Genomic DNA, 27,181 nt, shown 5'->3' with positions numbered 1-27,181 from the left:
GAGCACAATGATGTACTATCTTCAAAGACGTTAGTAATAAAACGGTTCAAATTGAAATTCTTGCTTTAATTTGCGAGGGACTATTCCGAATTCGGGCCTATGAATGGTGTACAGATAATTCTAATAAAGGATGATAAACCAAGGAATCCATGAATTAAACAATATTGTCAGTGTGATTTATTAGTTAGAGATAACATTCATACAAACACGAACATTGGCAGGTCCTGGTGTTATCATTTCCAAGAACGACCAACTGCGAACAATGCACCATTTAATTAAAATTGCCCTGTTTTTATTTTTTAAATGGATGTGACGTCACGATCAAAGCAGGGCCCAATTTCATGGCTCTACTTACCGTAAGCACATAATCGGCGCTTACGGAAGCAGTGCTTACGGCAAGCATATTTCCCGGGTATCATAATGATCTCATAGATAGGATAAAAACGATATCTGTATATCGAGCATATCTAGTGGAGCGAACGCGTCCTTGAGAGTTCACAATTCCACAGAGCCGCAATTAAGTCTGCTTTGATCGTGGCGGCACACATCTGCTTTAAAAATACCTGTGTAGAACCATGGAGGTAGGAAACCCATGGTATAAATGTTAATGACACTAACAAACGTTTCCCCCCTAATTTTACTCAACATTCTATCTTTATAACACTGTCAGTATCCTTTCCCGTCAAAAGCACTGGCCAATACTATTTCTTCCTATACATAAAAAGGACCGCCATTGTGCCTTTGAGACCATGGTTTGATAACTTTGATTTGCATGGAAGAAAAAAGAAAGAAAAAATGGCTGCCGCATTATAACGGTTTCCACCACGAGGTTCCCCCATAATCAATTCATAAAATCAACTTTTATGTCCACACGGTGACGCACTTTCCGGACCAATGATGTCTGTTGAAATAGTTTGTATTTTGCGGTGTGCGTAGTGGGTTACTAATACACAACGAAACAATGTTACACCGCAATATTTTCTTTTGTTTTAATGGTACCCCACAAAGAATATAGAACAATGGAATTACCTCATAACTGCCATACCAATGTAAGGCCGGGCGAATGTGTGTAATGAAATGGAACACGGCAAGCCCGTTTGAGTCCACCAAACGGGAACGCCCAGCCAAGATTGTCAACCAAGCATGACATTCCTAAATTTGTCATAAATACGGGATATTATTAAGATTTTTAAACCATCGAGGTAAAATGTACAATTTCCTGTAACAGGGCGATGGTAAAGTTTTAATATACAAAAGAACATAGTTAAAGACTGAAGCTGTTAAATTTTATCATTAAAAGAGCAAATAGTTTAACATTTAATTATTACATGGATGAGAACCTTTTCACCCATTGTTTATGTGCCCATTATTTATGCCCCACATACGTGTTAAGAATGGCATTAAGGGTCAGCAATTCTTACTACGTACGCAATGATACTATAATTATGCTATGCAGATTGCATAGCCTCTTTTCAATGCGAACAATGCATTCGGTATCCTACATGCGTTGTGTACCATGCACCACAACAGGCCTCCTGCCCATGAGGTTTAATCTAGTTACAGGGTTTAGGCAAAATGGGCAATGCATGTAAACGTTTTGGTGTTACCAATAACGATACAAAATAATGCATTATTGGGTAAATAAAAGCACAAACAGAGCTAATGTTTCAAAACTTAATAACAGACAATTGAATTTCAAAACAATTTTCATAATTTTTTTTTGAAATAATCTTCCAATTGATGACCGAGTCTCATCTTATTTCACAACTTTCCATTCATTGTATAACTTTTTGGGGGTACAATTCTCCAAGAACAAACATTTTATTATTAAGGTTATGGTCCGTTCCAACATAATATTTTTTTTCCTTCTCATTTTGTAAGTCTTCACATTGTATGTAAAGTTAGAGTTACCCCAAGAAAGATACAATATAAATATATAAACACCCCCTCCACAGTTATTTTTCCCGTTGCTATGCTCCCGGGTTGTGAATAACAATAAAATCAATCTTGAATTTAATTATGAAAACACCAACTCTCTTCTTGTGTGAAATGTTGATGAAGTTTTGCTCGCAAATCAAATTCTGACCTATCAACTTTGGGAGTATTAAATATCTTTTTAAAATATTAGCACCTTGGACAGGAGATTAAAAAGGACATGTACTACTAATTTTCCTCATTTTTCACAAAACAATTTCTCTATGAATTGGGATCCAAATGGCTACAACTGAATTTCATATTTGTATTCAAAACATATCAGATCTACATTCATACTTGTGTTTGTACAAATATTTTTATAATCATTAATAAGACAATTTGTGAATGAACCTTTTATATGTAAAGTAAAATTTGCGACACTTATGATGATGTTACTCATAGCTCTAAACAAAACAAAAGTCAGGGTAACCTCAGTAAGTTTTTTGGAATATAGAGGGCAGCAGATAAAAAGCCTGTGCAAGAACCACAAGCCTACAACTTAACCATTCTTTTAAGACAGATGGAAAAAACTTCAATTGCGTTTGAAGAAACCAATCAATGAACCTTCATCTCATATGCAACAATCTCTTTCTTAATGGAATTTTTAAATTAGTTATGACAATATCAGTCGATCTTAAAAATGGGGAGAGGTTTATAAATGTTCATCCAAGCCTCACTCTGATTACATTGACTAGAATGGATGCAAAAGAAGATGACTGAAACTTGAGAAAGGTTTTAACTGACACACTAGCATGCGAAACCAGTAATCTTTACATCTGAAATCATCCGGACTATAACGATCCAATTTGAACTTTGAATACAATACTTTCAGATGCAATTTTTACCAAAGACTTGAAAACCCTCAAAACAAAAACAAACTAAATTGAAGTTGGAAATCCGACACCCGAAAAATGGTTGTGTAAATACAAGATTGTTGCATTCTTGTGCAGGCTGGCCACTCGCATAACAATGTACAGATTAAATGCAAAGTGAATCCGTATTCAAACTGTATGTAAAATATGCAGTTATCATCCAGACAACATCAACCCAATTTCATAAAGCCTGTAAGCATCAACCATGCTAAGCACAGACAAATCTTGCTTAACAGACCCTTGTTACCAGCAAAAATTCCATTAAGTTTACATTGTTGCAAACCCTGGTGCCCCACTAATTTTTTTGCTTAGCAAAGAAATTTTCTAAGTAGTAGTTTCTGCTAACAGCTTTATGAAATTTTGAAGTTTGGCCCAAATTCTAATTCATTGAGCAGGGCTCTATTTCATAAAGCCTGTTAGCACAAAACTCGCTAAACACAGAATAGTGTTGCTTAGCAGGATCAGGTTACCAGCCCAAATAACATTAAGTTTGCATTATCGTGGCTGGTGCTCGGCTAGCGAAAACAGCTTTATGAAATTGGGCCCAGGTGTTAATGTGAGAATCCTTAATCATTTGTCACAGATGGTTCTAGTTTTCCTTATCTTTGCATAAAGTATGAAGCAGTACTCTTCGGTTTGGAGTTGGGGTTGGGTTGGGGGGGGGGGGAGAGGTATATGTCATCCTTGTAGTTCCAAGTAAGTGGAGGCGGGGAATTAGAGTGCTTCACAACCTTCTTAGAAACTGTCTTCTTCATCATCGGCCATTTCCTTGGCCAGCTCCAAATCTTGCTGCTCCCTCTCTCGACGTTCCTTTTTTAATCAGATGAAGAAAAGAAATGAAACCATAAACTTAGCAGGACTCACTCACCATTAACAGCTAACCATTAACACTAGCCCTGGTGTATATAGTAAAAACTGTAGTGGCCAAGTATACACCACTTCTCTTTAACTACGACGACACCTGTTCAAAATCTGGGTTAATAAATACAACGGCACTATTTTACGGCTTATAACAACAATGCTCATATCAAGGGTAAACAAAAATTGTGGATAAAAAATAAAACCATTACATTTAATTTTTCTCACCTCAGCTGATTCCAGGTCTTTGTTGTATGACTTAGGAGGAAACCTCATTGCCTATACAGAAAACACAAAATGTAAAAAATGTAAACAAAACTCACTAAAAATTAAGCTGAATCACAAATGGTGTATTTATTTTAACTTCAGGTTGTCACAAAAAAAAGACCAATCTGTATGACAGAATAAAGCTGGGCTTGGACCAGGAGCCTGTTGATTAATAAACGAATGCTAAACCAACTGCACCATCAAACCCCCTAGTACAGTGAGTTGGATGAATAAACATAATTTTTCTTTTTTCTTTTTCAATTGCACCGGACTCAAGCTCTTATGTTTCTGATAAGAAAAGTGTGGGTTTGAGTCCCGGTCTTGACACTTATGTCCTCAAGCCACTTAAAACACTTGACCATAATTGCTGCATCCTTTGGGTGGGACAAAAAGCTGTTGGCCAGTCCCTTGTGTAATGGCGTGTCATGGCCGATCAGTTAAGAGCACCGAACTCGAGCTCTGGTGTTTGATCAGCAGAGTGTGGGTTCGAATCCCAGTCGTGACACTTGCTACGTAAAATTGGGGAGGTAGTGCTTTCTGCTCTACCGGCCAGGCTTCGGATTAATGATACCCAAGCCTACAACCGTATGGACTGTAACAGGTAACCTTGTTTCAGCCCTAGGAGTAGGTGGCAATGGCATCTGAAAAAAAAATTGTAGGCCTTCAGGCTTTGTGTGTCTGGCAACTTGCATAAAAACAAAACCAAAAAAAAAAAACAAGGAAAAACAAGAAACAAGCTCAAAATTAATTACAAGAACCATCTCTGCTCACACAGGGCTATCTAAAATCTAGTTAAATGTTCTGTTATGATTATGTCTGCTTACCTTGACAGCTTGATTGTGGATATCAAGACAGAAGCTGATTCTCTGATGGAAGGCGGCCATTGGTTCTCTTGTTGAGTAAATATCTACAGTCTCCTTGGAGCGAACATATCCTTTCTCATGCTCTATACTTGCTTCGATTACTCCATCTCGGATTGCCTGTCAGGACAGATAGTATTCATAATAAAAATTACTCTACGAGTCAAAATAATGCATCTTGAGAACGAAACCTACAATCCCGGCCATATCCCCCTGGGCCTTTGCCCCCTTTCAATGTTGGTTCTAAATGCCGGTCTTTACAGTCAATACTAAGCAGGGGGGGGGGGGAGGGGGGGGGAGCGATGTTCATTGTCAGTGGGAAGTGGACGGGGATGGTTTTATATAACGTTACAAATGGGATTGTGGCCAGTATGTCAGACCAGGGACCAATTTCAAAGAGCTGCTTAGGCAACAAATATTGCCTAAACAATTTTCTGCTAAGCAGAAATGGGCAGGATACAGTCACAAAGTGTATAGTGCGACATGGTAGTTTGGCTGGTAACCTTATTTAGGTATACAAAAGTGTGTTGTGCTTAGCTTAGCTACTTGTTGTGCTTGAGCAGTTCAATGAAATTGGGCCTTGGTTCCACATATCACGGTGTGAAACCAGATCACTTTAAAACCATTTCATCTCTCCATTTATCAAAACGAAATCTTCTTACCTTAGCAACAATAAACTCTGCATCTTCAGGGCTCTCAAGCTGTAGCTTCTTGGCAACATCCGATAAGGAGATTCTTGAGTAAGAGAGGCTTATCATACGCACTCCTGTCTTGATCACATTGTGATGAAGTCTTACAATCAGCGTGTAGGTACCATCAGATTGGAACTTTGGAGCAAAGTCCTTAAGAGTCTGGTTGAACAGATGCAGATTTCCTGTTCTCACACCTGATGACAAGAAAGGATGACAAAAATTCATGTTTTGCTAGTAACAAAACCAAGAATGCTTTTTAAGTGCTTTTAGTACTGACCTTACATGGCAGGCAAAAACAAATGATTTTCAACCCTACTTTCTTGAATATGCTACTTTCCTTCTCATTGAAAGATATTTCAAGTTTAATATTTTAATTTTTTTTTTACGGTAAGGTAAACTGGGGAAATTGAACTGATGGTAACTGAGGTTAGCCTTAAGGTTTTTGTCTTTACTCTTTGAAGTTAAGATTATTGTCTTACCCTGTGTAAGAAGCAAGTACGGTGCGAGTGCCTTCTGGTAAAACTTCTGTCTGAAGACGGCTCTGTCTGGAATCTCTCCAAGTAACAGCTGTACAGTTATAGCCAGCTTCTGAACCTACAAGGTGTTAGAAACAGTGTGTTAGAATTAGCAACAGTGGTCAAAACATTTACCGAGGTATGCAAGCGGCCAGGGTTCACATCCAACCTAGCCATCTGTAAGACTGACTAGAACTCAGTAACAGCTGTACAGTTATAGCCAGCTTCTGAACCTACAAGGTACTATAATACAGCAATGGTCAAGACATCTGCTGCTGTATGCAGTTCACATCCCAACGTAGCTGTCTGTAAGACTGTGTCGAACTCAGCAGGGGTTGCCCCCTTAACTTTTTCAGTGACAAGCCAGTAGGAAAAGTTAAATCTTCCTAAAGATCATATTAAAAACTGTATAAAAAAAAGCCGGTAACTTACTGTCTGTTTGAACCCTAAAGCTGTGTATTGTGGTGCTTTACGTAAAGCTTGTAAGAGATTCTTATGTGCCTCTGAGTATTCCAACTGGATTGCCTTAATACGACCTGTAAAAAAGATGACAAAAACAAGGTTATTTTATTCAAATCAAAAGAAACAAATTCAGGATTGGACTCTCACAAATGTTAACATTGATCATCCTTACAACAAAACTTCACCCCAAGGTTTGGGAGTATAGTTACGGGCTCTACATTGCAAAGCCAAATCACTCTTTACCTCTTCAGATAAAACAGTATCCAAGAATTAAGACGGAGTGGTACTTGCAAATTGATTAAGTTTGGTTTCAGCTCTGTATCCATAACTCAAACTCGGTACAGTGATTTACTCTGGACCCTTCCATTTACAATATTCAACACCATATGATAACTGGGCCCAAACTGTTGGACTCAGATTATGGTGGTATTATCTTTGATGACAAAGTTTACCAAGGTACAACAACTAGTTAATGGCCCGACATTTTGACCCAAACAGTCTCTCTCGGCGGCTATTGACGACACAACACACAGAAACAGGCAAACAGGTTCAACACTACTCACCGAGGTAGTAGAGAAACCTCGCCCATTCATGATTTGATGCCTCTTCAGGGAAGGTAGACTTGGCAACCAGTTTGTCTGCCTGATCGTAGAGATTGTAATGGAGGTAGTTGCGCAGGAGCAGGTTCTGGAGGGTAGCTTGGGCTTCATTGTTGTGTCTGAGGGTAGAGGTGCGCAGTTTGGCATGCAGGAAACTAAAGACAGAAAGAAGAAGAAAACAAATTGCGTTAGATTTTTTTAATTGCCAAGGTTTTAATCAAGACAATGATAAGAAAGTAAGAGAGTAAATCTCTCTTGGGAGGAGTGTTGGCTCTGAAAAGAGCCCAGAACTGATACTTTAAGGAGGCAACAAAGGCAATTGCCTCTGTGCCCCCCGGTCATTGCCTTGGTGTCCTTGAAATGCTCCAGTTTAAAATTAGTAAACACACACCTTCTGACTTTATCCAGTTGACCGGTGAGCTCATACGCTCTGGAGTGGTAGAAGTAAGCCTTGGCAGAGAGTTGGTCTAGAGAGCGTCTGTTCTGGGCATCAATCTTTGACATCAGAAGGTCTGAACACTTTACAGCCTGGTAAAGAAAATAAAATAAAGTTTGGATCTCTTTTTATGTAATGAAAGGGCAAGGCTATTGTCATGTTGCAAAGGGCACTTCCATTAGATAGTCTCAAAGTCAATGAGATTTTTTTAAGTAAGACTCAACATTGGGTAACAGTTGAACATCGTGCGTACCAACAGGTACTTTTGTTTGACCTCAAGAATAACACCTAACAGCAAAAGTGATGACAAATTTGAGATAGAAAACTTAGAAATAAAGTCAGAAATACTGATTTGGGAATAAAGATTTCACCTAGTCTATATTTTTACCTCATCATATCTCTTTGTATCAAGAAGGTGGACAACGACCAGAAGGTGAACATAAACATCAAGCTCCGGCAGAAGTTGACCGTTGGAGGTCTTGCTACTCCGAGGACGAAAGATTATGTTGTTATCCGTTGTATCCATTGGCTGCATTTAACAAAAGCAAAAGAAGAACAAATTTAATAATTATAATAATAATAGAGTGGCCTCTAGATACCGGGCAATCTCTGTGGTCTAGTTGGTAAGACACTGCTCAAGAATCGCATGGGTCGTGGGTTCGAATCCCACCAAAGTAATATGCCTGTGATTTTTTTTCACAGGACTCAAGAAAGTAGCGAGTATACAGTGCTAACAACTTCAAAAGTCCTCTCAAGAAGTAAAAATTTGAGTGGGATTTGAACTTTGAGCTCAGGATTAGCATGGCAAATCTCTACTGACTAGTGAGCCATCAAACCCTAATGCTGGTCGTCTAACAATTTTGTCAAGGTCTGTGTTCGTACCACTGTAAATGCTACCATTTGATACTCATTTGTTTTTATGCTAAATTATTATATTTGATGTTTATTTTCAATGCTCTTGCACAACCTTTGAAACTTTTGTAAAAGGCATTTTATAATTATATTACAGTTTATTCTAGGACCTGATCTAACCTCGTCTAAATATGTGATGAGCTTCTCTCTGGCTGCACTTGCGCTAGAGAAGTAACCCATGATGAGTTTACGTAGTACTCCATGATTCAGTTTACGTCTTGACGAGGTCAATGCCCTTACGACCCTTGACATGTAGTTCTTTTCCTTGGACGACACAGCTTTTTCTATGTGTTTAACATGCTCCTTGAAATCTGAGGGGGAAAAAATATTTTAAACAATTAAAGAATTTTTATTTTTTTATATTTTTGTTCTTCAAATAATTTTGACAGCTACATGTTGCCTAAATCCGCAAATTTCCTCTTCTTGTGTCACAACACACTAAGTTATTTTGACTAAGATTGAATGGTCTGACCCTGTGATAAGAAACTATTGGTCTACTGGCCTCTAGTACTTGGACATTCTTCACTTTGGCAGTTGGATAAAAAAGGATTGGAACATTTAGTCGAGTAACCAACCACATACAACCATGACAACATTCTTTTGAATTTTGAAAGTAGAGTAGGCCCTACATTATACTACAAAGTTGTAAGTTCTTACAATAAAAAAAAAAAAACAACCAAAAAACAGCTTAAAAACTAAGCCTTAGAAAAAAACAAACAACAAAGGAAATAATAAAAACATTTGCATAATGAACACCGCATGAAATAGTAATACATAATATGCAGACCCCAGAATAATGAAAAGTGGTTTGTTGTAATGTAAGCTTTGCCTTTGCTTATTTTTTATAAATATTGATAAGTCATCAAACACACAGTCAAACTAGATAGAATAACTTAAGCTCATTATTCATCAGGCATTAAAAAATGTCCAAACTGTCTATCTGAAAAGAATGGAGGAAAATTGAAAATATGCGGAAACCTCTGATGTCGGAATTACACGAATTACCATTGACAGGTTCTACACAACCGGCAATTAACATTACCATTTTACGCGTGAGTCAGCGAAATTGAACATTTTCAAAGCCCTAAAAATAACACTCCAGTTTGTCTAAATGCAATAATCACTATACCATATTCAAGAATTAAGTGTATTAAGACTATATACTGGATTAAAATAAAACATTATGAACAAAAAAGAACATGTTATGCCAGAAAAAAAGACGTTGAAAATATTACCGTCGAGTGTGATCATATCGGTTTCTTTCTTCGATGGGGCTTCTTCGACCGGTCCAGTTTCTCCATTTACTTTCACTGTGGCGTCGACCATCTCGACATCAGCAGACTTTTCCTTTCCCATGTTTGTTTCTGTAAGTTTCAGTCGAAATTTAGAATCAATTTGATGTAGAATTTAGCTAATAAATGTTACTTTTCTACATCAGGTCCAGCAGAAATTGCATTTGGCACGACCCGTTGTCGCATGCGTACGTCTACAACCTCGTACAACCTTGGTTACTTTTATGCAACGAATACATATAGGAGAGAGTTGTTGTGACTCTGTTGTAAAGGTTGCAAGGATAAAACTATTAGTCACGACGGCTGTTTCATGTACCAAGGAACATGAAGCGGGGGGGGGGGGGGGGGTGGCATAAAATGGTGATGTGCCGCCCTCTAACGCTTTGTGTTCAACAAGAAGATTTCCTAACCCCAAAACGCGCTAGCTATCCTGGAAGGAAAATAATGTACACAAAAAAGTTGACCAGAAAACGATGCAAACTTGTTTTGCGGAGATGCGTTCCGTGTTTGGGAGGAGGGACTCATTCATTTTTACATAAAAATAAGCTTCTTAGTTCTAGTCAACGCCTTTCAGGCAACTATAAACGAACGATTTACCATAGTTCATTAAATCCGAGGGCCCAATTTCATAAAGCCCTTAGTCCCAATAAGCACAAAATCTTGCTAAGCGCAGAAAAATCCTGCTTAGCAGAAACAGGTTACCAACCAACACTCCATGAAGGTTATACTGGTTTTTCACTGGTGTCCCACTCATTTCTTGCTCATCAAAGAAATTTACAGAGCATTATGATTTTCTGCTTATGTTTGCCACTCAATACAAATCGGGTTTTATACTCAACTTAACTGTTACCATGGAGCAATAAACTTATACTCGTCCGGATACATAAATTACCTCCCTCATCCTCCAACTTCAGCACTTTTACACTAACTTGCTGACAAATCGAGTCTAGCATGCAATAAACTATGATTAGGGCCTATGATCCCCCGGTGTGCAGAACGCATCTGCTACTGAACCAACAGTTTGTTTTCACAGCAAGTTTGTTTCCGGAATTCAACCATTGTCAGTGGGAACCCTAATGTGGAATTATTGACAAAACATAAAACAGTTGCAGAAGGGGGAACTTTGAGTAGGCCTAAACCTGTTTAAGGTCACTCACTTTCCTATTAAGATAGTAATTACAAGAAGAGGGAATTAGTACAGTAGTGAGTATTGAATGCAAGCTGACGTTCCTCCAGGTCGCCGTAGGTAACCAACAAATGAAATGAAGCCCAAGATGACACGATTCATAACAAAATACTCAAGTGATTTTTCCCCTAAAGAAAAACAAAGTGTAAGATGTTTCTCTTCATCAAGTGTGCCATTCATCTTTTCAAACCAAAAGTTAACACACTGAGAAATATTAGGCTTACGATTATGCTAATTTGGACGGAGCGGACACAATCCATCTCCCTCACTAAAATCAGCCGCGGGCCCCGTGTCACCCGCTCCCCCACTTAACCACTGTGTCACCGAGTCCCGGGGCTCCTTCACCGAATGAACAGATGGTATTGGGAGATAGCTGAAGTGGGACAACGACGAGAGAGCAGGAATATATGCATCATTTGTTGCCATGGCAATGTGGGATGTATAAAGCACGAGGTTGGGATGTGACCCAGATAAAAAAAAAGTGAGATCAAATATCAGATGCTATAGATTAGATACAAAGAGAGCCCCAGAAGAGCAAATCTTATTCATTCACAACTTTATCAGATGAATCGAAAGGGCACCCTGAGATGTTAGAGTGTAAAGAAGAACATGTTTTCGTGATAAGACACAATTGGATTCATCAGACACTGTGGCATCCAATTGTGTAATATTTGGGTTTCCGAAGAATGCAGATTGGCTTTCAAAGAAACAAATTGATGAACACTTCTTGGAATGTGTCGATATTCTTTCGAAAACAGTCTATTTAAAAAGGCGTGTATAATATTCAATCAAAGTTAGTTGAAACGAAATTATGACGAACTAAAAACATCTTGACCTATATTATTTCGAAAACAGTGCATTTTAAAGTCACAATTCATATCCAGCCAGTTGAAATGAAATGACGACAAACTGCAAATCTCTTGGCCCACTAAGCGAGAAGGTCATTCGATCTCTTTAAATAGACAAAGTGGAAACTAAAAGTAAATATAAACCTAATTTTGTAAAAGAAGGCTATCCATTGCATGGCATTGTGATTTTTCAATACTCATTATTTCGTCATAACTTTGATTATATATAAGAGTGACTTTGGCAAACCTTTGCATAAAGCTCTCTACATTAATTCATTGTCGGCCTGACTTGAGTTGTCAGGGCCCGATTTCATAATAAGCAACAAAATATGCCAAGCACAGAAAAATATTGCTTAGCAGAAACTTCTAATCAGCCAAAATTCCATAACAATTACACAGTTTTGACTAATGCCCCATCTCATTTTTTCAAAGCAGTACCTTTTGCTTAAAAGCTTCAAGAAATTGGGCCCGGACAGAAGACAAAAAGTTATTTACGAACTTTTTTTAAGAAGGCCTTAAAGAAGACTTATAACCAATTATGTTGAATGGCCTCATAGTTGAACTCCTTGGTACGTTGTATAAGTAAAACAAATGAATATTTCCTTCCTGCGAAAGGAATACTTAAATTCAAATGGCTTAAAGCTTGACGTCAAAGAATAAATAATAAACATGAAATCTTTCAGTAATGCGATTAAAACTTAATAAATTTTGAATTTCAATTCCACCCCACTGTTGGGATTACAGATTTACACAAGTTAGAATGATGTACATTGACGTACTATACGCACGTTCTGCAAATTTAATGTCCCCTCCAAAATGATTAAAAGCAAATAAAACAGAAAAGGTAAATACCCGGTTCCAGGTTAGAGACACTGTGAGGAATAAAAAGCCAACAGCAATAACATGTAGATAACGTATTCGGTGGAGAATAGTTTGTACAACTTAGTAAATATTGGCGGGAAGGCTTTGACAATCTCATTGCGATTGGTAATTATAATACAGCTCCGTATTTTTGTTGACACAACTTTTGATCCGCATTTTTAGGTGGAGAAGGTTGCAAACGCAGCAACTGCGATTTATAATCAAACACTACTTTTAATTTAGAGGAAAACAACTCTCGTATATTTATTAGGTAAGATAATGTAAGGTATCCATAAGGTAATCCATGACCTTTACACAGTAGGCTCTTTCAGGTTTCAGCAATCAGGTTTAGAAGTCACTGGTCACACTCCTCATCTTCACTATTATAGCCTACCTCCGTCTCTACTTGAACCTCAGTTTTAATAAGGAGTCTTCAAGGGCGAAAACAAAGGTTAGTTTGTCTTGACCACCCACATTAGTTACACTTTCTGTGAATCAAGGATCTGACCATCTTGCTTGTCATGAAACGGTCTGCCAGTCCTTCTTGTAACTGGAATGACCATCACATAACAACAGAACAAAATAACCTTCGCATTTCTTGGAATTTAGAAGTTTCTATGAACAATGGCGTCTCACTCACCGATCCTTGCCCATTGCTCTCAGTGGTGAGAACAATAGAAAACAACCAGTGAGTAGGACGCCCGCTATCGTCCCAAAAGTCTCCCATCAAAAGTCCCTTGATTTTGATCCGCCATTTTGTTCGCCATTTTGAATAATTTGTATGAAAGCAAACACATATTTAACACTGTTTTGAGGTACACTCGTACCAAAATACATTTCAGTCTGTTAAAGTAAAGCTTTGGAAACAACGGAATTTAACCTACGATTCTGACTCATGGAAAGTTGATAAAATGGCAAAATGTCAACCAACAACAAAACTGCGGTTCCTGTTGTTCGTGATAGATTTACGGTATCACGGCACTTCAAGAGATTAACAATAATTCTCGAATCTCATACGGATTATCCCCACTCTACGTATTTTGTCATTAAAATAATATAGGATTCTGACGACAATTTAATCCACCATATTAACAGGATTAATATTTCTGAATGACTTTATCAGTTTGATATTCATACACCGGCACTTTTAATGATTTATTTATCACGCATTAAAATAAAATAAGTAGTTAGTGGCCTGGCGTTTCGACCATAATAGCACAGTCCGAGTCTCGAAAACTAAACCCATTAAAGCATTAAAATCAACAAAGCCACATACTATGATGTAGGTACGTAAAAATGTCAAATACCCATCCTGTGTGAAACCCATGGTGATACACACTTCAGTTCATTGGTGAAATAAAACAGATTACTTTGAAACGCAGCGATTGCTGCGCATAGACCTTATCGCAAATTATGCTTGGAATGAGGTGCATGCTGGTCTAGCTAGCGATCAAACTAGATCCCTATCTAGACCAGCATGCACCTCATTCAACAGTTAGGGCTTGCGCAGTGGGTATTTGCGAAAAGGTGATTATAGCGACGCCAACGTTCTAAGGATGTAGATGATCATACATAGCGACATAGCTTCCAAGGGTTATCGACTGACAGTTTTCAGTTACCGCCACAATTCGCCAATGATATCGCTTGACCGGTATCTCGCTGAATTACCATTACACACGGTAGACATGCGAGCACGCGTACGCGCGGAACTGCTTCCGACAGTGCATCTTATAAACCCTCTCGCCGTAGTACCATTATGATAACCACGAGTTGAGCTCTGTATTTTGCCAACTATCACTTAACGGGAAAATAGCATGGTATGATGGTGGATTCCCCAAGTTAATTGAGTTGGATCTACGGTTATAATTAAGCTGTGCAAGGAGAATTCAAACGTAGCTCCGTATATCGTGTCGTCTAGCGTGCAGGTCAGAGAAGAGGCGAGAAGATGTTCTGACTTCGGATGAAAATAGTCTCTGGTGTCCTGGTTTACGCTCGCTTGCCGTTTCTCCTGGGTCGATGTTTTGCCCGCTCACATCTTGAGGTCAACGTGACGTTTAGTGCCAACACCAAGTGATCTTGCAAGACGATGGAGTCATGAATAAAACTTGATTGAAATGCTGTTTGCTGGTAAATACTTGCTGAAATGATACTATAGGGTTGCATAGAACCAGACTTGATAAGAACATTTTAATTGAAAATTTTATATTAATCACCGGATTGTAATATTGTATTGCAAACCTACAAAAGACGTGAAGTACACACTGTGGTCTCATATTGTTTTAAGTGAGCAGCTAACAGCAACGACCGGTAGGCCTAATATATATAACAATTTAAATTTTTGGAAAATATTTCCAATAAAATGACTTCACTTAGATGTTGTTAACACGGAACATAAAAATGGAATTTACCGCATCTTACAGAACTGAAGTTTTAGCAACTTCGTCACCTGAGCAAAGCACGGGTTATTACGTCTGGTGGGCCGTGCACATAGTCTTCATGGCGACTATCCTGTGTCTCGGACTTCTTGGAAACACCAGTCTCTGCTGGATCATCCTTACCGACCAAAAGCTCCGATCGGTACCCAATGAGTTGGTGCTGAACCTGGCGGTGTGTGGGTTGTTCACGGTGATTCTGAACGGACCTCTGATTATTCTAACACTATCTGGAGATACCTACCAGGACTGGCCGTACGGGGAGGCGCTTTGCCAGTTCAACGGGTTCACTACGTCAGTGTACGGGCTGGCTTCGGTACTTACTCTTGCCTTGATATCCGTCAATCGATATCAAATGATACGGAGGTCAACGAGTCAGTTTGCGTCCTGGTTCACCCGCTCAATGGGTAGATTTCTCATCGCTGGTAAGTTATTGACCTTGAAAAATTGTTACTGAATTGGAAAAAAGGTTCACAAACTCAACACTATATGTACAATCTATGTTACATAATCAAGCATTAATATTAGTTTTACACATATACACTGAGAACTGCACTCAGTACTTTTCCGAGCTCTGTGAAAACAAATACTCGGGGGATTCGAACCCACGACCTTTGCAATTCTAGAGCAGTGTCTTACCAACTAGACCACCGATATTGCCCGGTAGAGAGGCTGTTCGAGAAAATTTGGTAAATTTGATAGACTGGCACCGTAATGATGAGTTAACCAGCACTTTGAGTCTCATATAACATCCAGGGAACTCGACTTGTACCACACAACATCACACGAATACAACAAATCTTTATTCTTATATATAGTTAGAGGATCGTTCCTATAAGGGTTTGTACGGAGCTCTAGAAGTGCCATCCAAATTGTTTATAACCTGAGAAAACAATACTGCAGGATGATGACATAAACGTAAGGTGACGATGTCGATGTTTTATCTCGAAATGGCGATATCTTGATAGTTAGAACGCCGTCTTCAAGAAATATTTTATCTCGGGATGTCGACATTTTACATTCATGATGTCGACATCCTTATAAGATAAAATTTATCAGGAAGACGACATCTTTATCTCGTCAAGTCTTTGATATGACGAGCAACGTGTAATCACAACATGACTTGTGCCTCACAGGTCATCAATCTCCCGAACCTCTCTCTGCCCGGTAAACAATTTCATGCTCCACTCACATCTCAATCTTCTTCTATCAACAAATAAAAATAAAAGGTCGTTGTCAGTGTCTCCATTTTCCCACTCTTTCGTCTTCAGCCTCTTGATGCAATATTGTTGTGATAATCCAGTTGACAGATTAAACATCATATGAAAGGCACTAGAAACATTTTGTAAATGTCGAAGACCAGTATGTTCATTTGGTTTATCCCAAATTGTTTCCTCAATATTAGTCATCGAAGTTGCATATAAGAATAACGAACGAAAACACCCTTGGTGCACAATAATTTGTGTGCTTTCAGCAGATGCCCAAACAAGGTTTCAATCAAGCCTGAAGTATTTTAAAACTGTTTTAAAACTAAGCCACTTCAGAGGGAGCCGTTTCTCACAATATTATTTTATACTATCAAAAGCTCTCCATTGCTCGTTGCCAAGTAAATTTGTATGCCAACAACTATTTTGAGTAATTACCAATAGTGTCTAGTGCCTTAAAATCTCTCATTCAATTTTGTGTTTCAGCAGGATTGTAAAATCTCAGATAAAAATATTCAATTCCAGGAGGATTTTCTGTGATAGGACACATAAATTGGGTGTAATGATCCAAGGCAGTCTCGTCTTAAATTGACAACACGGATTTTATGGTCGTTCCGTCTTTGTCGATAATGTCCACAGTGCCTTTAGAAAGCAGACTGTTAAACTTAAATAAAGAGCAGAAAACTGCCTTCTTCTAAAATAAAGGACGAGTCTTATCTATCAACATGTTGACTTCCCATGTACTTTGGATGGCATTTTCTGCGTACCTGGAAACAGAAATAGGGTTGTAGGATGTATGAGGGATGACGTGGAGGTGAAAGATCGTCAGACGGAAACATAATCGGCTTCTGGTGAAGCTGTAGGGCTTTTACGTTTGTCGGACGAAGAAAAGGTTTTTCTCCTTATTCTATTTTATATCGTGCAAGGCTTTTACGTTTGTCAGACGAAGACAAGGTTTTGTCCTGCTGTATGTTATATATTATCTAAAGGTTTGTACGTTTGTCAGACGAAGAAAAGGGCTTCCCCTGTCCTATCTTATATTTTATTTCCAGATATTTTCTCGGCAGAAATGTTGTACTTAAATTACCGTCTTTAGAAGTACACGATAACTTTTCCCATGTTCTATGTTATATTTTATATGCAACATATAGAGTAGGCCTATATATTTTATATGTAACATAATATTTAGATATTTTCTCGGCATGGAAGTTGTACTTTCATTGCCGTATTACACGATAACTTGTAACGAGTAAACAAGGTGACGTTTTTTTTGTAGGTCTCAGGTGTAGAATATTTTGCAAATCAATGTTTTACTTTTACTTTAGATCTGTGGTTTTATTTCTTATTCATGGCTACATTTAATAGTGATAACGTTTGTCAAAGTTTGTAATTTTAATTCCTGATCGGACATTGTCTCGACTGAATAAGAAGGATGTAATCAACAAGATTCCCTCCCTATGGGGTTGACGTGACGTGTTTCCGAGCAAGACTTTCTTGTATGAGTACTTACATCAGGGTCGCGAACAATTCTTTAAGACGCTGTTTACAGAGTACGTTTCTTTCTAACTTTGATTACAGCCAAATCCAACAGCACAATTAACGCAAATACTAGGATTAGATGTGGAAGGCAAAACCCTAATGGGGGAAACCCACGCAATCATATGGACTTCAAACCCAATCCACATGCAAGGCGACGGTCTGAGGTGGGGTTCGAACCGGGGTTGACATAGGTGAAAGACTGGGACAGAAACTGTTGAACTGTAAGATTCGAACTAGGATCTACGAGGTGAAAGGCAGGGAAAGAAACCACTGAGTAAACCTAATCCCCTATAATATGACAGTAATGTATCAAAAGGCCTACTGCGTATTTTCTCTCAGAAGATTTTGTCGCAGGAGTAGATTAAGTTCCCGCCATTTTGTGGCCGTCAATGCGAGCAGACGAGAGTGTTATTCCGGGGTTCCGGTTAGGTTTTTCATGTAATCCTGTAATTCGGTAACAGCATAGGATATCCACAGTGTGTCTTTTCCAAGAAATCTAGATTCAGAATTATTCAAGCAGATGTTTTATTGTACTTTCTATTTGGTTTGTTTTGTTAGTCTTCGTTGATTCAACATACCACTCAGGGAAATAACAGAATTTCCCACTGCAATAAACTACAGACATTTATCATGATTGTTGCCTCCATCTTGGTCATGTGCCTTAGATCGAATAGCAATAATGAATGCTAATAATCATTTTGCAAATGGGAACCAGACTATTTTGTTCTTCCAGCCTCGTTTTGGTAAAATTGATATCAATGGGAGAAATTCAAGATGGTTGCACGTGATGAAGGTCTATATGGGCCAAATTTCATGCTGCTGCCTACGCACAAAAAGTGCTAAGCATTTACCATTCGTTTCTCACTCAAATATAAAAAGACTTCAGGACTGAAGCCTTTTATGCATCTGAAAGCACACAAATTTGTGCAACAAGGGTGTTTTTTCTTTCATGATTCCCTTGCAACTTCGATGACCAATTGAGTCAAAGTTTCACAGATTTATTATTTTAGACATATGTTGGGATACACCAAGTGTGAATACTGGCCTTTGTGAATTACCAAAAGTGTCCAGCACCTTTAATGGGTCAACCGAATTGCGTTTTGGCCAGACAGGAGAGAATATTCTCAATGCAACGTGTGAGATAACTTTTAATGATGACCGTTGGGCTTTTGCTATACTTGATTCAAAGTATCCTAATTATTTGACAAATGCCAGTAATTATCGACTCGTACTGTCTGAACTGCTAGATTTTCCCACAAAAAACACCATTATAAATAACAAATCAGTCCAAGGCAGTTGCATAGTTGGCATTTAATAAACAAAATGGCCTGCAGGATAATTAAATGACCCATGGAAAAATCTTAATGCGTTTTGTACTACAACGTAGTCTGCGGAATAATTGTCAGTCGTCAACAAAAATCTTGGTCGTAAGAGGAGGTTCTTAAAATATGCCACCAGCCTAATTTGAAATTCATTCATGCAGCATTGTTTGATGATCACTAGCTATAAGCGAGGAATGAAGAAACAGGTTTTTAAGATGGTGAGATTATGAGCTCAAATTTCAATATCAAACAACTATCCTGTACAGGAGCTCCACGATTTTTGCAAACCAAATCTGACGGGAATGTTGCCAGAGGCAATGGTTGGATCGACCGGTCTCGGGTTATTGCGGCCACGGGAAGATTTAGCCCAAGCACCGTATAATAGGTCAGTAATTCAATGGGAGGTTTCTTTGTAAAACTACTGGCAAGACACGACACAGTGGTTCAGACAGCTTGCTGTCTCCACCTAAAAGCCAGTCACACGAGAGCAATTTAGCAAGGATCCCTATTTATAGTTAAATTGTAACATGTTGTAAAATTTGACATTTTTTCCTGACAGCAATTTAGCTACTAAATTGTGGCACGGTTGTAAGATTTTACAAAGTATATCTTCGTGTGAAAGGACAACAGATGTTATACTGGCCACCCTCCTTCTAAAGCCACTTTACACAGGAGCAATTTAGCAAGGGTCCCTTGCTAAATTGTAACTATGGTTGTAAAATTTTACGAAATGTATCCTCGTGTGAAAGGACAGTGTTCTACTGTCCCGGATCCCGTTTCAAATCTTGTCAAACAAACCCTTGCTAAATTGTAGCATGGTTGTAACATTCTACAAAATGTACCCTCGTGTGAAAGGGCAACAATCTGTGTATTATCCAGGGACCCTTGTCAAAATCTGTCAAAGATTCTCAGTGTTTACCTGCTGAGAATGGAGGTCCCAGTTGTGCATTAGTCAACTGACATCATGTTGGAGCCTAAGTCAACAACTCTTGCAATAATACTAATTTCTTATTAAAGTTCTGCATTTCTGATCCAATAAATCTGATTGTACTCACGGGTTGAATTATAACTCTTGTACTTGAAAGAGACTGTGTTTATTAACAGTAAAGCCTTGGTTGATGTGCATTATGAACTGTGTTTGTTATTTACATTACATGACTATATGGAAATATAACAAACTTGAACCTTTTTCCTTATCTAGCTGTTATGTCCTATTCCACGAATAAAAAGGTGTACACTTAGGAGTATGCCCTGTATAGATTTTGCCTGTTTATTGTTAATTCAATTTTTCTTAATTCTGTAAAAACTTTATAAATTTGAATGTTGTCAACCTTTTGGTTGTTTTTTATTCAGATTAAAATAAACCATTAATAATAATAATAATAATAAATGCATATTTAATTGAAGTCAACATTTTAGTAAATTTTTCTGTGGAAAGGACAGATATAAACATCCACACGATATTTATGAACCTAGAAGCATTTTGACAATGACCGATGTATAAATAAGAAGTAAAGATTCTTCTTTGGTATCTCTATAAACAATTATATGAAAGATGAATAAGCAAACAATAACTGCAAACCCCCCCACTTTAATGAACCACCACTTTAAATCACACTTTATGTCCACATGACAAGACCAGTCTTTCACCCATGCGTGTAAAGACTACATCTTGAAGCATCTCATCTTGCTATCTATATCCAATTAACCTAGCTTGAGTCTAGTGATATTCTCCCCCTTACCCAAAGATGATGAGTCGAGTGAGCTTCTTATATGAAAGGTAACAAGCCAGTGAGCAACAATCGCGAAGGACAGACAAGATAGAAGCAAACGTGTAATGAGATGCAAGTTTTATTTATTTATTTCCAAAATCTGCAGACAATACATTAAAAAAATACAAATATTCAAGAATATTGTACAAAATCCGATTGACCAAAACCACTTATGAACCTCTTTTCATGCCACAACCTCTTATCAAGTTTGATAACAAACATATCAACTGTTTCATTGTAATGACATTGCTATGATCAATCAATATTTCTCTCTGAAAAACATTCTCACAGTGTTCACACTGGACTAAGATTATATAAAACCGAGTTTCGAGAAATAACGTGTACTAAATGTGCGATGTTTTGTTGCCAACATTCTAAAAATATATTAGTCAAAACAACACTATTAAGTCATATGAGATTAATTAGTCATAAGAGACATGATTTTAAATCATGTCTTATATGACTAATTAGTGATGTTTGACTAGTTATATTTGTAGAGTGAAGTGGTTGCACCTTTTTTTATGATTCTTGCTAACGGATGTCTTCGTTTAATCTTTCTTCGCTGTTTCATTTTACTAAATAGGTTCTATTTTTAGTTTATTGCATTCATGGAAATCTAACGTGTCAAACAAACCCCAAAGGCAAAATGCTGAAAACACATTGAGAATATTAGGTCCTGCCCTGGGAACAAGGTTCGTGGATGTCCATTCGCGTATACTGTTCAGTGTCTCCTGTGTCTTGTTCCACGTATGCTAAGTAACGATGATGAATACTAATTATATTTATGCTAAGGGGTCAGACTATTTTTTGTATCCCTCTGTCAGGTTACATCAGGTTACATGAAATAATATGACATGCCCTTTTCGAAAGCAAGGCTTGATGTTCGGTATGGAATCCGTTCCTCTTTCTTTTAAATAATCGACGGAGCCATGAGCCAAAGCGGAACCTTGGTTTCGAAAGGACCCGGGTCAGAAGAAAACACTAAAAACATTTAAAAAAAATACAAATATTCAAGAATATTGTACAAAATCCGATTGACCAAAACCACTTATGAACCTCTTTTCATGCCACAACCTCGACCTCAATCAATGCTATCACCTGGTTCGATCTACATACCCCCAAACAAAAGAAATACCAAACTTTATTATAAACTGCCTGGTTTATCACATGAAGAACAATCTATTTGATGACTATTTTGTATAATCCATCATAGATATCTTGCTTTTTTTTTCATTATGAAAAATATCAAAGCACTGCATCAACAACCAAGCTGTTTATTAAGTTATTTGTCAGTCTTTCCGAAACGGTAACCTGCCAGACAACATCAACAGCGCCCTAGGCCAGGTCTAAACCTTATGTATACATTTCAAACATGATTATAAGTCTGTACCTCGCATTTTGTCAGATAAGCACTGAACATCTAAAATTGCTATAATAACACAAACAGGTGAAATGAGGTGTTTGATGTACACTGCTCAAGCAACTTTTGAATCCAACACACTCTGCCTTGGAAAAATCGCAAGATTAGGCTTTCTCTTCAAAACATGGTTTCTTTACATTGAATCCATGACTCACACGTGTTGAAAATGGGGTTCGAATATGTAGCACTGAGTTATTGATATGTGAATGAGACTAAAATTTGTGATATTTCTGGGGAAATGGAGAGGGCGAGGGTCATTTTTGCATTTATATCTATGCTCTTTGGTTGGTATTAAAGCAGTTTACATCAACAGCTAACTACTTTTACTTAATTTTGAAAAAGTACCAAAATAAAGACATCAGACAGAGACAAGTTGTTTCCGGTTGCCCCTCCGTACAGTTTGTGCCTGGTTTCTCCAATTCATTTAATCCACAATAGTATTACATAATCATAATATACAGAGGCCTGAAATTGAGGATCGAACATGATGGACGAAACTAACTGACAAATCTTCAAGTGGTGCCCCCCCCCCCCCCCCCCCCACGGTAAGAAGACTACGGGATAGATGCGATGAGATGAGAAATTGTCTCAAATGATATGATAACATAAAAACAGTCCAGCATAATAGCCCGATAAAATACAAAAAGCAATTATGTCGTGGCTTCAATCTAATCTGTTCGGAGGGAAGCAATCACTGGGCAGATGTTTTATAAAAACTACCACAATTGGAGAAAAAGGTCCAAAACAATCCAAGGCCCAATTTCATACTGATACAATTTTTCTCCTGAGCATAAAAATAAATAAAAAATAAGCAGGAAACAAATCACAAATTGTACATGTAACACTTTACAAATTGGTTGATAACCTTAGATTATGTAAGAATTTTTGTTTTATTTTTGATGAAGCGGCTTTATGAAGTTTGGACCTTGATGTAAATTGCACGACCACGCCCTTGGTGTAAATTGCACGACCACGCCCTTGATGTAAATTGCACGACCACGCCCTCGAAGTAAATTGCACGACCACGCCCTTGATGTAAATTGCACGACCACGCCCTTGATGTAAATTGCACGGCCACGCCCTTGATGTAAATTGCACGACCACGCCCTTGACGGTGAGATGCAGAAATGATATCTCTGATAATAATATCCACTTATAGCATAATTTATTCATAAAAAATTGCATCATCTTTGAGGTTCAAGTGTGCAATTGCATACATGTCATGGTATCTTGTGCTATAATTTGATGCCCGTCTTCCTGCACCCCAAAAGCCGAATCAATCTCGAACCCCCAAAGGATGGGTATGGTATGGTGTTTGTCCCGGATATGGGATAGGGTTAAAGGCACAACACTCTTGGTAATTACTGAAAATAATTTGTGAGCATAAAAAATTACTTTGTAACAGTCAAGCAACGGAGAGCTGTTGATTGTATAAAACATACGGCTCCCTCTGAAGTAACATGGTTTTTGAGAAAGGGGGGGGGGGGGGTATTAGGAGAGAAAGAACCGTTCTAATGAAAAGGGACGAGAATTCACCAACAATATCTCAATTTCAATTAGTGAATTTCCAAAAACTAATTCTTAACGAGAAAAAAGCCAAACACTATAATATCACATGTTAAAGGTAAACTCAAGGCTTGATAGATAGGCCTCACATATTGCGCCACTACAAAAATTACATTGTACAATACAAAATGCGTAACGATTACTTTAACTCTCTAAAATGTATTTCTCTGAATGAATACAATACCCCAAAATGATTCCATAGTGCTATACAAATAGCCGTCCAAAATGGCACACATCAGGAGCAAGAACAATCGTCCACACGCTTCAAATTAAGGAGAATTGCCTAAATAAATTAGTGTGAATCTTACTCACTTAGAGTCAAAACGGAAAAGAGAAAAGTCTAAAGGTTGCCGACACAAACAAATTATTCAATTTATAGTAAATATTCAAATTAAAAATTACATTGCTCCAGCCAGTGATGATTAATTTGGATAGAATGGTTCTCCTGTATATTTTCATCATGCTTGTGCAATTTTTGTTTTGCCATTTTTAAATTGTAGTTTTTCCATCTTCTTTGTGATTTTTTTATTTGTTATAGTATTTCTTTGTTTTCTTTGGTTGGTTGCCTGTAGTTGTGCTTCTCCCTTGACTTCCGGTTTTGATGTGTGAACAAGGGTCCCCACCAAGTGGGCATGTATGCCTGTTCAGGGTACCCCTTTTGCACCGATGTCATTTTTGTGTGTATTAGTGCAATGAAGGTAATCAAATTAAAGCATATAAAATAAAACACTGAGGGCGCACTTGGTATCCATATGTTTTGATTGAAAACCATTATAATGGATAAGAATGAATACCCTTCCTAAATCCAATATTGTATACCTTTAACATTTCATTATGTACTTCTAGTCAACAGCAAAAAGTACATCCACGTCAACCAAAACGTACATCCCATTTGCCAATATGAAGATTGATGTATATTGATTACGCATTACGTTATGGGCAATGACCCAAGAGGACAAACTCTTGCAGCGGTACAACGACGCCAGTTACGTGCCGTGTATTCATTAACTCTTCCCCCATCTTTACGATTGCGTCTCTCGCTGCTCTTTCCGGTACCCTCATTCAATATTCCAGGCGGTAACACGATGCCGTTTTTCTCGACAATATGATTTTCCTGCGAGGTGATCACCGTGAGAAATCTTATCTGACACTTGAATCCCAAATGGGTTAGAGAAATCGACCACACGCACGGTGTATGCGTTCCATGTTCACCCACTGCATCCCAAACAAGAGCAGCCGAGGTCAATATGGTATTCTGCAATTATAGATGCTAAGAACCTGAACTTTCGCTTAGCGTGAACTGGGCCCAATTTCATCAAGCTGTTTGGCAGAAAATACTGCTAGATAAATTTCTCTGCCAAGCACAAAATAAGTGGGGCACAAGTCGCAACAGTGTAATCTTTTAAATGTTGGCTGGTAAACTGTTTTTGCTAAGCAAGATATTCATGTGCTTAGCAGGTGTTTTGTGCTTACAGGCTTGGCCTAGGTTCCCAAAATCAAAAATATTGTTAACCGATTATTTTTTGCTCAGTAAATTGATTTTTTTAGCGATATGTTTCGCTTCGTTGTCTTTTTACGAGTTTAACAATGACAGAATGTACCTGACGACTGGAGAGCAATGAGTCCATTTTGTTGTCTTTACGAACGAGTTGGGGAGGGGGGGGGGGGTAGGGGCAGAGGCCCTGACTACACTTCCTGCATAAATTCCCTTGTCTCCTTGGTAACAAAATTTGCTCACATGTTAATAATGAAAAACCTGGATGAAACCAAATGAGGCGATTCACTGAAGCGATTAATTCCACAAATTAACAAAGAACAAGTATCTTATAACATTACACACACTGTGTTTTGTTTTAATTTTAGTTACAGTAAATTAACAAAATACATGCATTCGGTTGTTTTGTTATATTATAAGGCTTAAAATATAGTCACACAAGTTGATTAGAATTGCATGCAGTTAAAGAAAGCATAACAACCTGTCAGCTCAATTTACCTGTTCTGAAATACAGTGAGGACAGAAGCCTAGCGTGGTGTCATGTTCATTTATACAATCAATTAATTATTTGACAAGGAATTCACAATCAAATTAAACAAGCTGCCTGTTTTGTTAGCGTTCGTAAATAGAGTAATGCTTTTTTAAACGAGATTTATTCTTGCCACAACTTCGCTCGACGAGAGAATTACACAAAAATTAATGTAATAAGCAATACATGAGGGGATGTTCTAAGGGGATATTCTTTGAGGCGTGTGCTCATGAATGTTGGCACATTAATATATTTTTTTGAGACATTTCTTGACTTATGCTCTCAAGTCGTCAAAGAGAGTTTCTCCATGCTTTACAACTGCATCTTACCCCGTTAAAGGGTGCACCAAGATCCATGTATTTACTCTTAAAATTATGAAAGCTAATTGTGAATACATCCTGACGAAGATGATGGGGGTAACGATGGCGAATGTATTATATCTTAGACGATTTGGATGGAAATATTATTTGTTATTCTTATTAAAAATCTGAATTCTTATCAAGTATGATAACAAAGTTAACAACTGTTTCATTGTAATTACATTGCTATGATCAAGCAATATTTCTCTCTGAAAAACATTCTTTGGTATTTTGCTCTCACAGAAATTGTGTAATTGTATGCAGCCACCTGTGTTCACGCTGGACTAAGATTATATACAACAGAGTTTCGAGAAATAACGAGTACTAAATGTGCGATGTTTTGTTGCCAACACTCTAAAAATATATTAGTCAAAACAACACTAATTAGTCATATGAGATTAATTAGTCATGTGATTTTAAATCATGTTTCATATAACTAATTAGTGATGTTAGACTGATAATATTTTTAGAGTGAAGTGGTTGCTCTTTATTTATGATTCTTGCTAACGGATGTCTTCGTTTAATCCTTCTTGGCTGTTTCATTTTACTAAATTGGTTCTATTGTTAGTTTCTTGCATTCATGGAAATCTAACGTGTCAACCAAACCCAAAGGCAAAATGCTTAACATACATTCAGAATAATTAGGTCCTGCCCTGGGAACGAGGTTCGTGGATATCCATTCGTGTATACTGTTAAGTGTCTCCTGTGTCATGTTCCCTGTATGCTAAGTAACGATGATGAATACTAATTATATTTATGCTAAAAGGGGTCAGACTATTTTTGGTATCCCTCAGTTCAGGTTACATCAGGTTACATGAAATAATATGACATGCCCTTTTCGAAAGCAAAGTTTGATGTTCGGTATGGAATCCGTTCCTCTTTCTTTTAAATAATCGACGGAGCCATGA

General features: G+C 37.8%; 2 protein-coding genes across 2 annotated transcripts in view; one reads left to right on the top strand and one right to left on the bottom strand.

The window, feature by feature from the left end:
- Positions 1-154: 154 nt before the first annotated feature.
- LOC139937428 (26S proteasome non-ATPase regulatory subunit 3-like) lies at positions 155-9,938 on the bottom strand. The gene is made up of 11 exons (XM_071932569.1): positions 9,683-9,938; positions 8,568-8,758; positions 7,924-8,064; positions 7,491-7,627; positions 7,064-7,254; positions 6,471-6,574; positions 6,003-6,117; positions 5,494-5,717; positions 4,796-4,951; positions 3,933-3,983; positions 155-3,656 (listed from the first exon to the last, which is right to left on the bottom strand). The coding sequence occupies exons 1-11, from the start codon at positions 9,801-9,803 to the stop codon at positions 3,582-3,584; spliced, it is 1,506 nt and encodes a 501-aa protein (XP_071788670.1). The 5' UTR covers positions 9,804-9,938; the 3' UTR covers positions 155-3,581.
- A 5,069-nt stretch (positions 9,939-15,007) lies between these two features.
- Positions 15,008-27,181, top strand: part of LOC139937351 (uncharacterized) — a 28,215-nt gene continuing 16,041 nt past the window's right edge. The window contains exon 1 of the mRNA XM_071932455.1: positions 15,008-15,491. Coding sequence (XP_071788556.1) covers positions 15,008-15,491 — 484 coding nt within the window. The remainder of the gene's footprint in view (positions 15,492-27,181) is intronic.

Source organism: Asterias amurensis, chromosome 5 (genome assembly GCF_032118995.1).
Source record: "Asterias amurensis chromosome 5, ASM3211899v1".
Lineage (NCBI taxonomy): Eukaryota > Metazoa > Echinodermata > Asteroidea > Forcipulatida > Asteriidae > Asterias > Asterias amurensis.
This window is presented reverse-complemented; position numbering and strand designations above follow the sequence as displayed.

What these genes read in the sequence shown, in the direction of transcription:
- LOC139937428 (XM_071932569.1), bottom strand. Translation starts at nt 9,803, where the DNA reads ATGGGAAAGGAAAAGTCTGCTGATGTCGAGATGGTCGACGCCACAGTG. An exon ending in CGATATGATCACACTCGACG is followed by an intron (nt 8,759 to 9,682) that starts GTAATATTTTCA and finishes TTTCCCCCTCAG; the next exon opens with ATTTCAAGGAGCATGTTAAA. An exon ending in CTTTAGGGTTCAAACAGACA is followed by an intron (nt 6,118 to 6,470) that starts GTAAGTTACCGG and finishes AACACCTTGTAG; the next exon opens with GTTCAGAAGCTGGCTATAAC.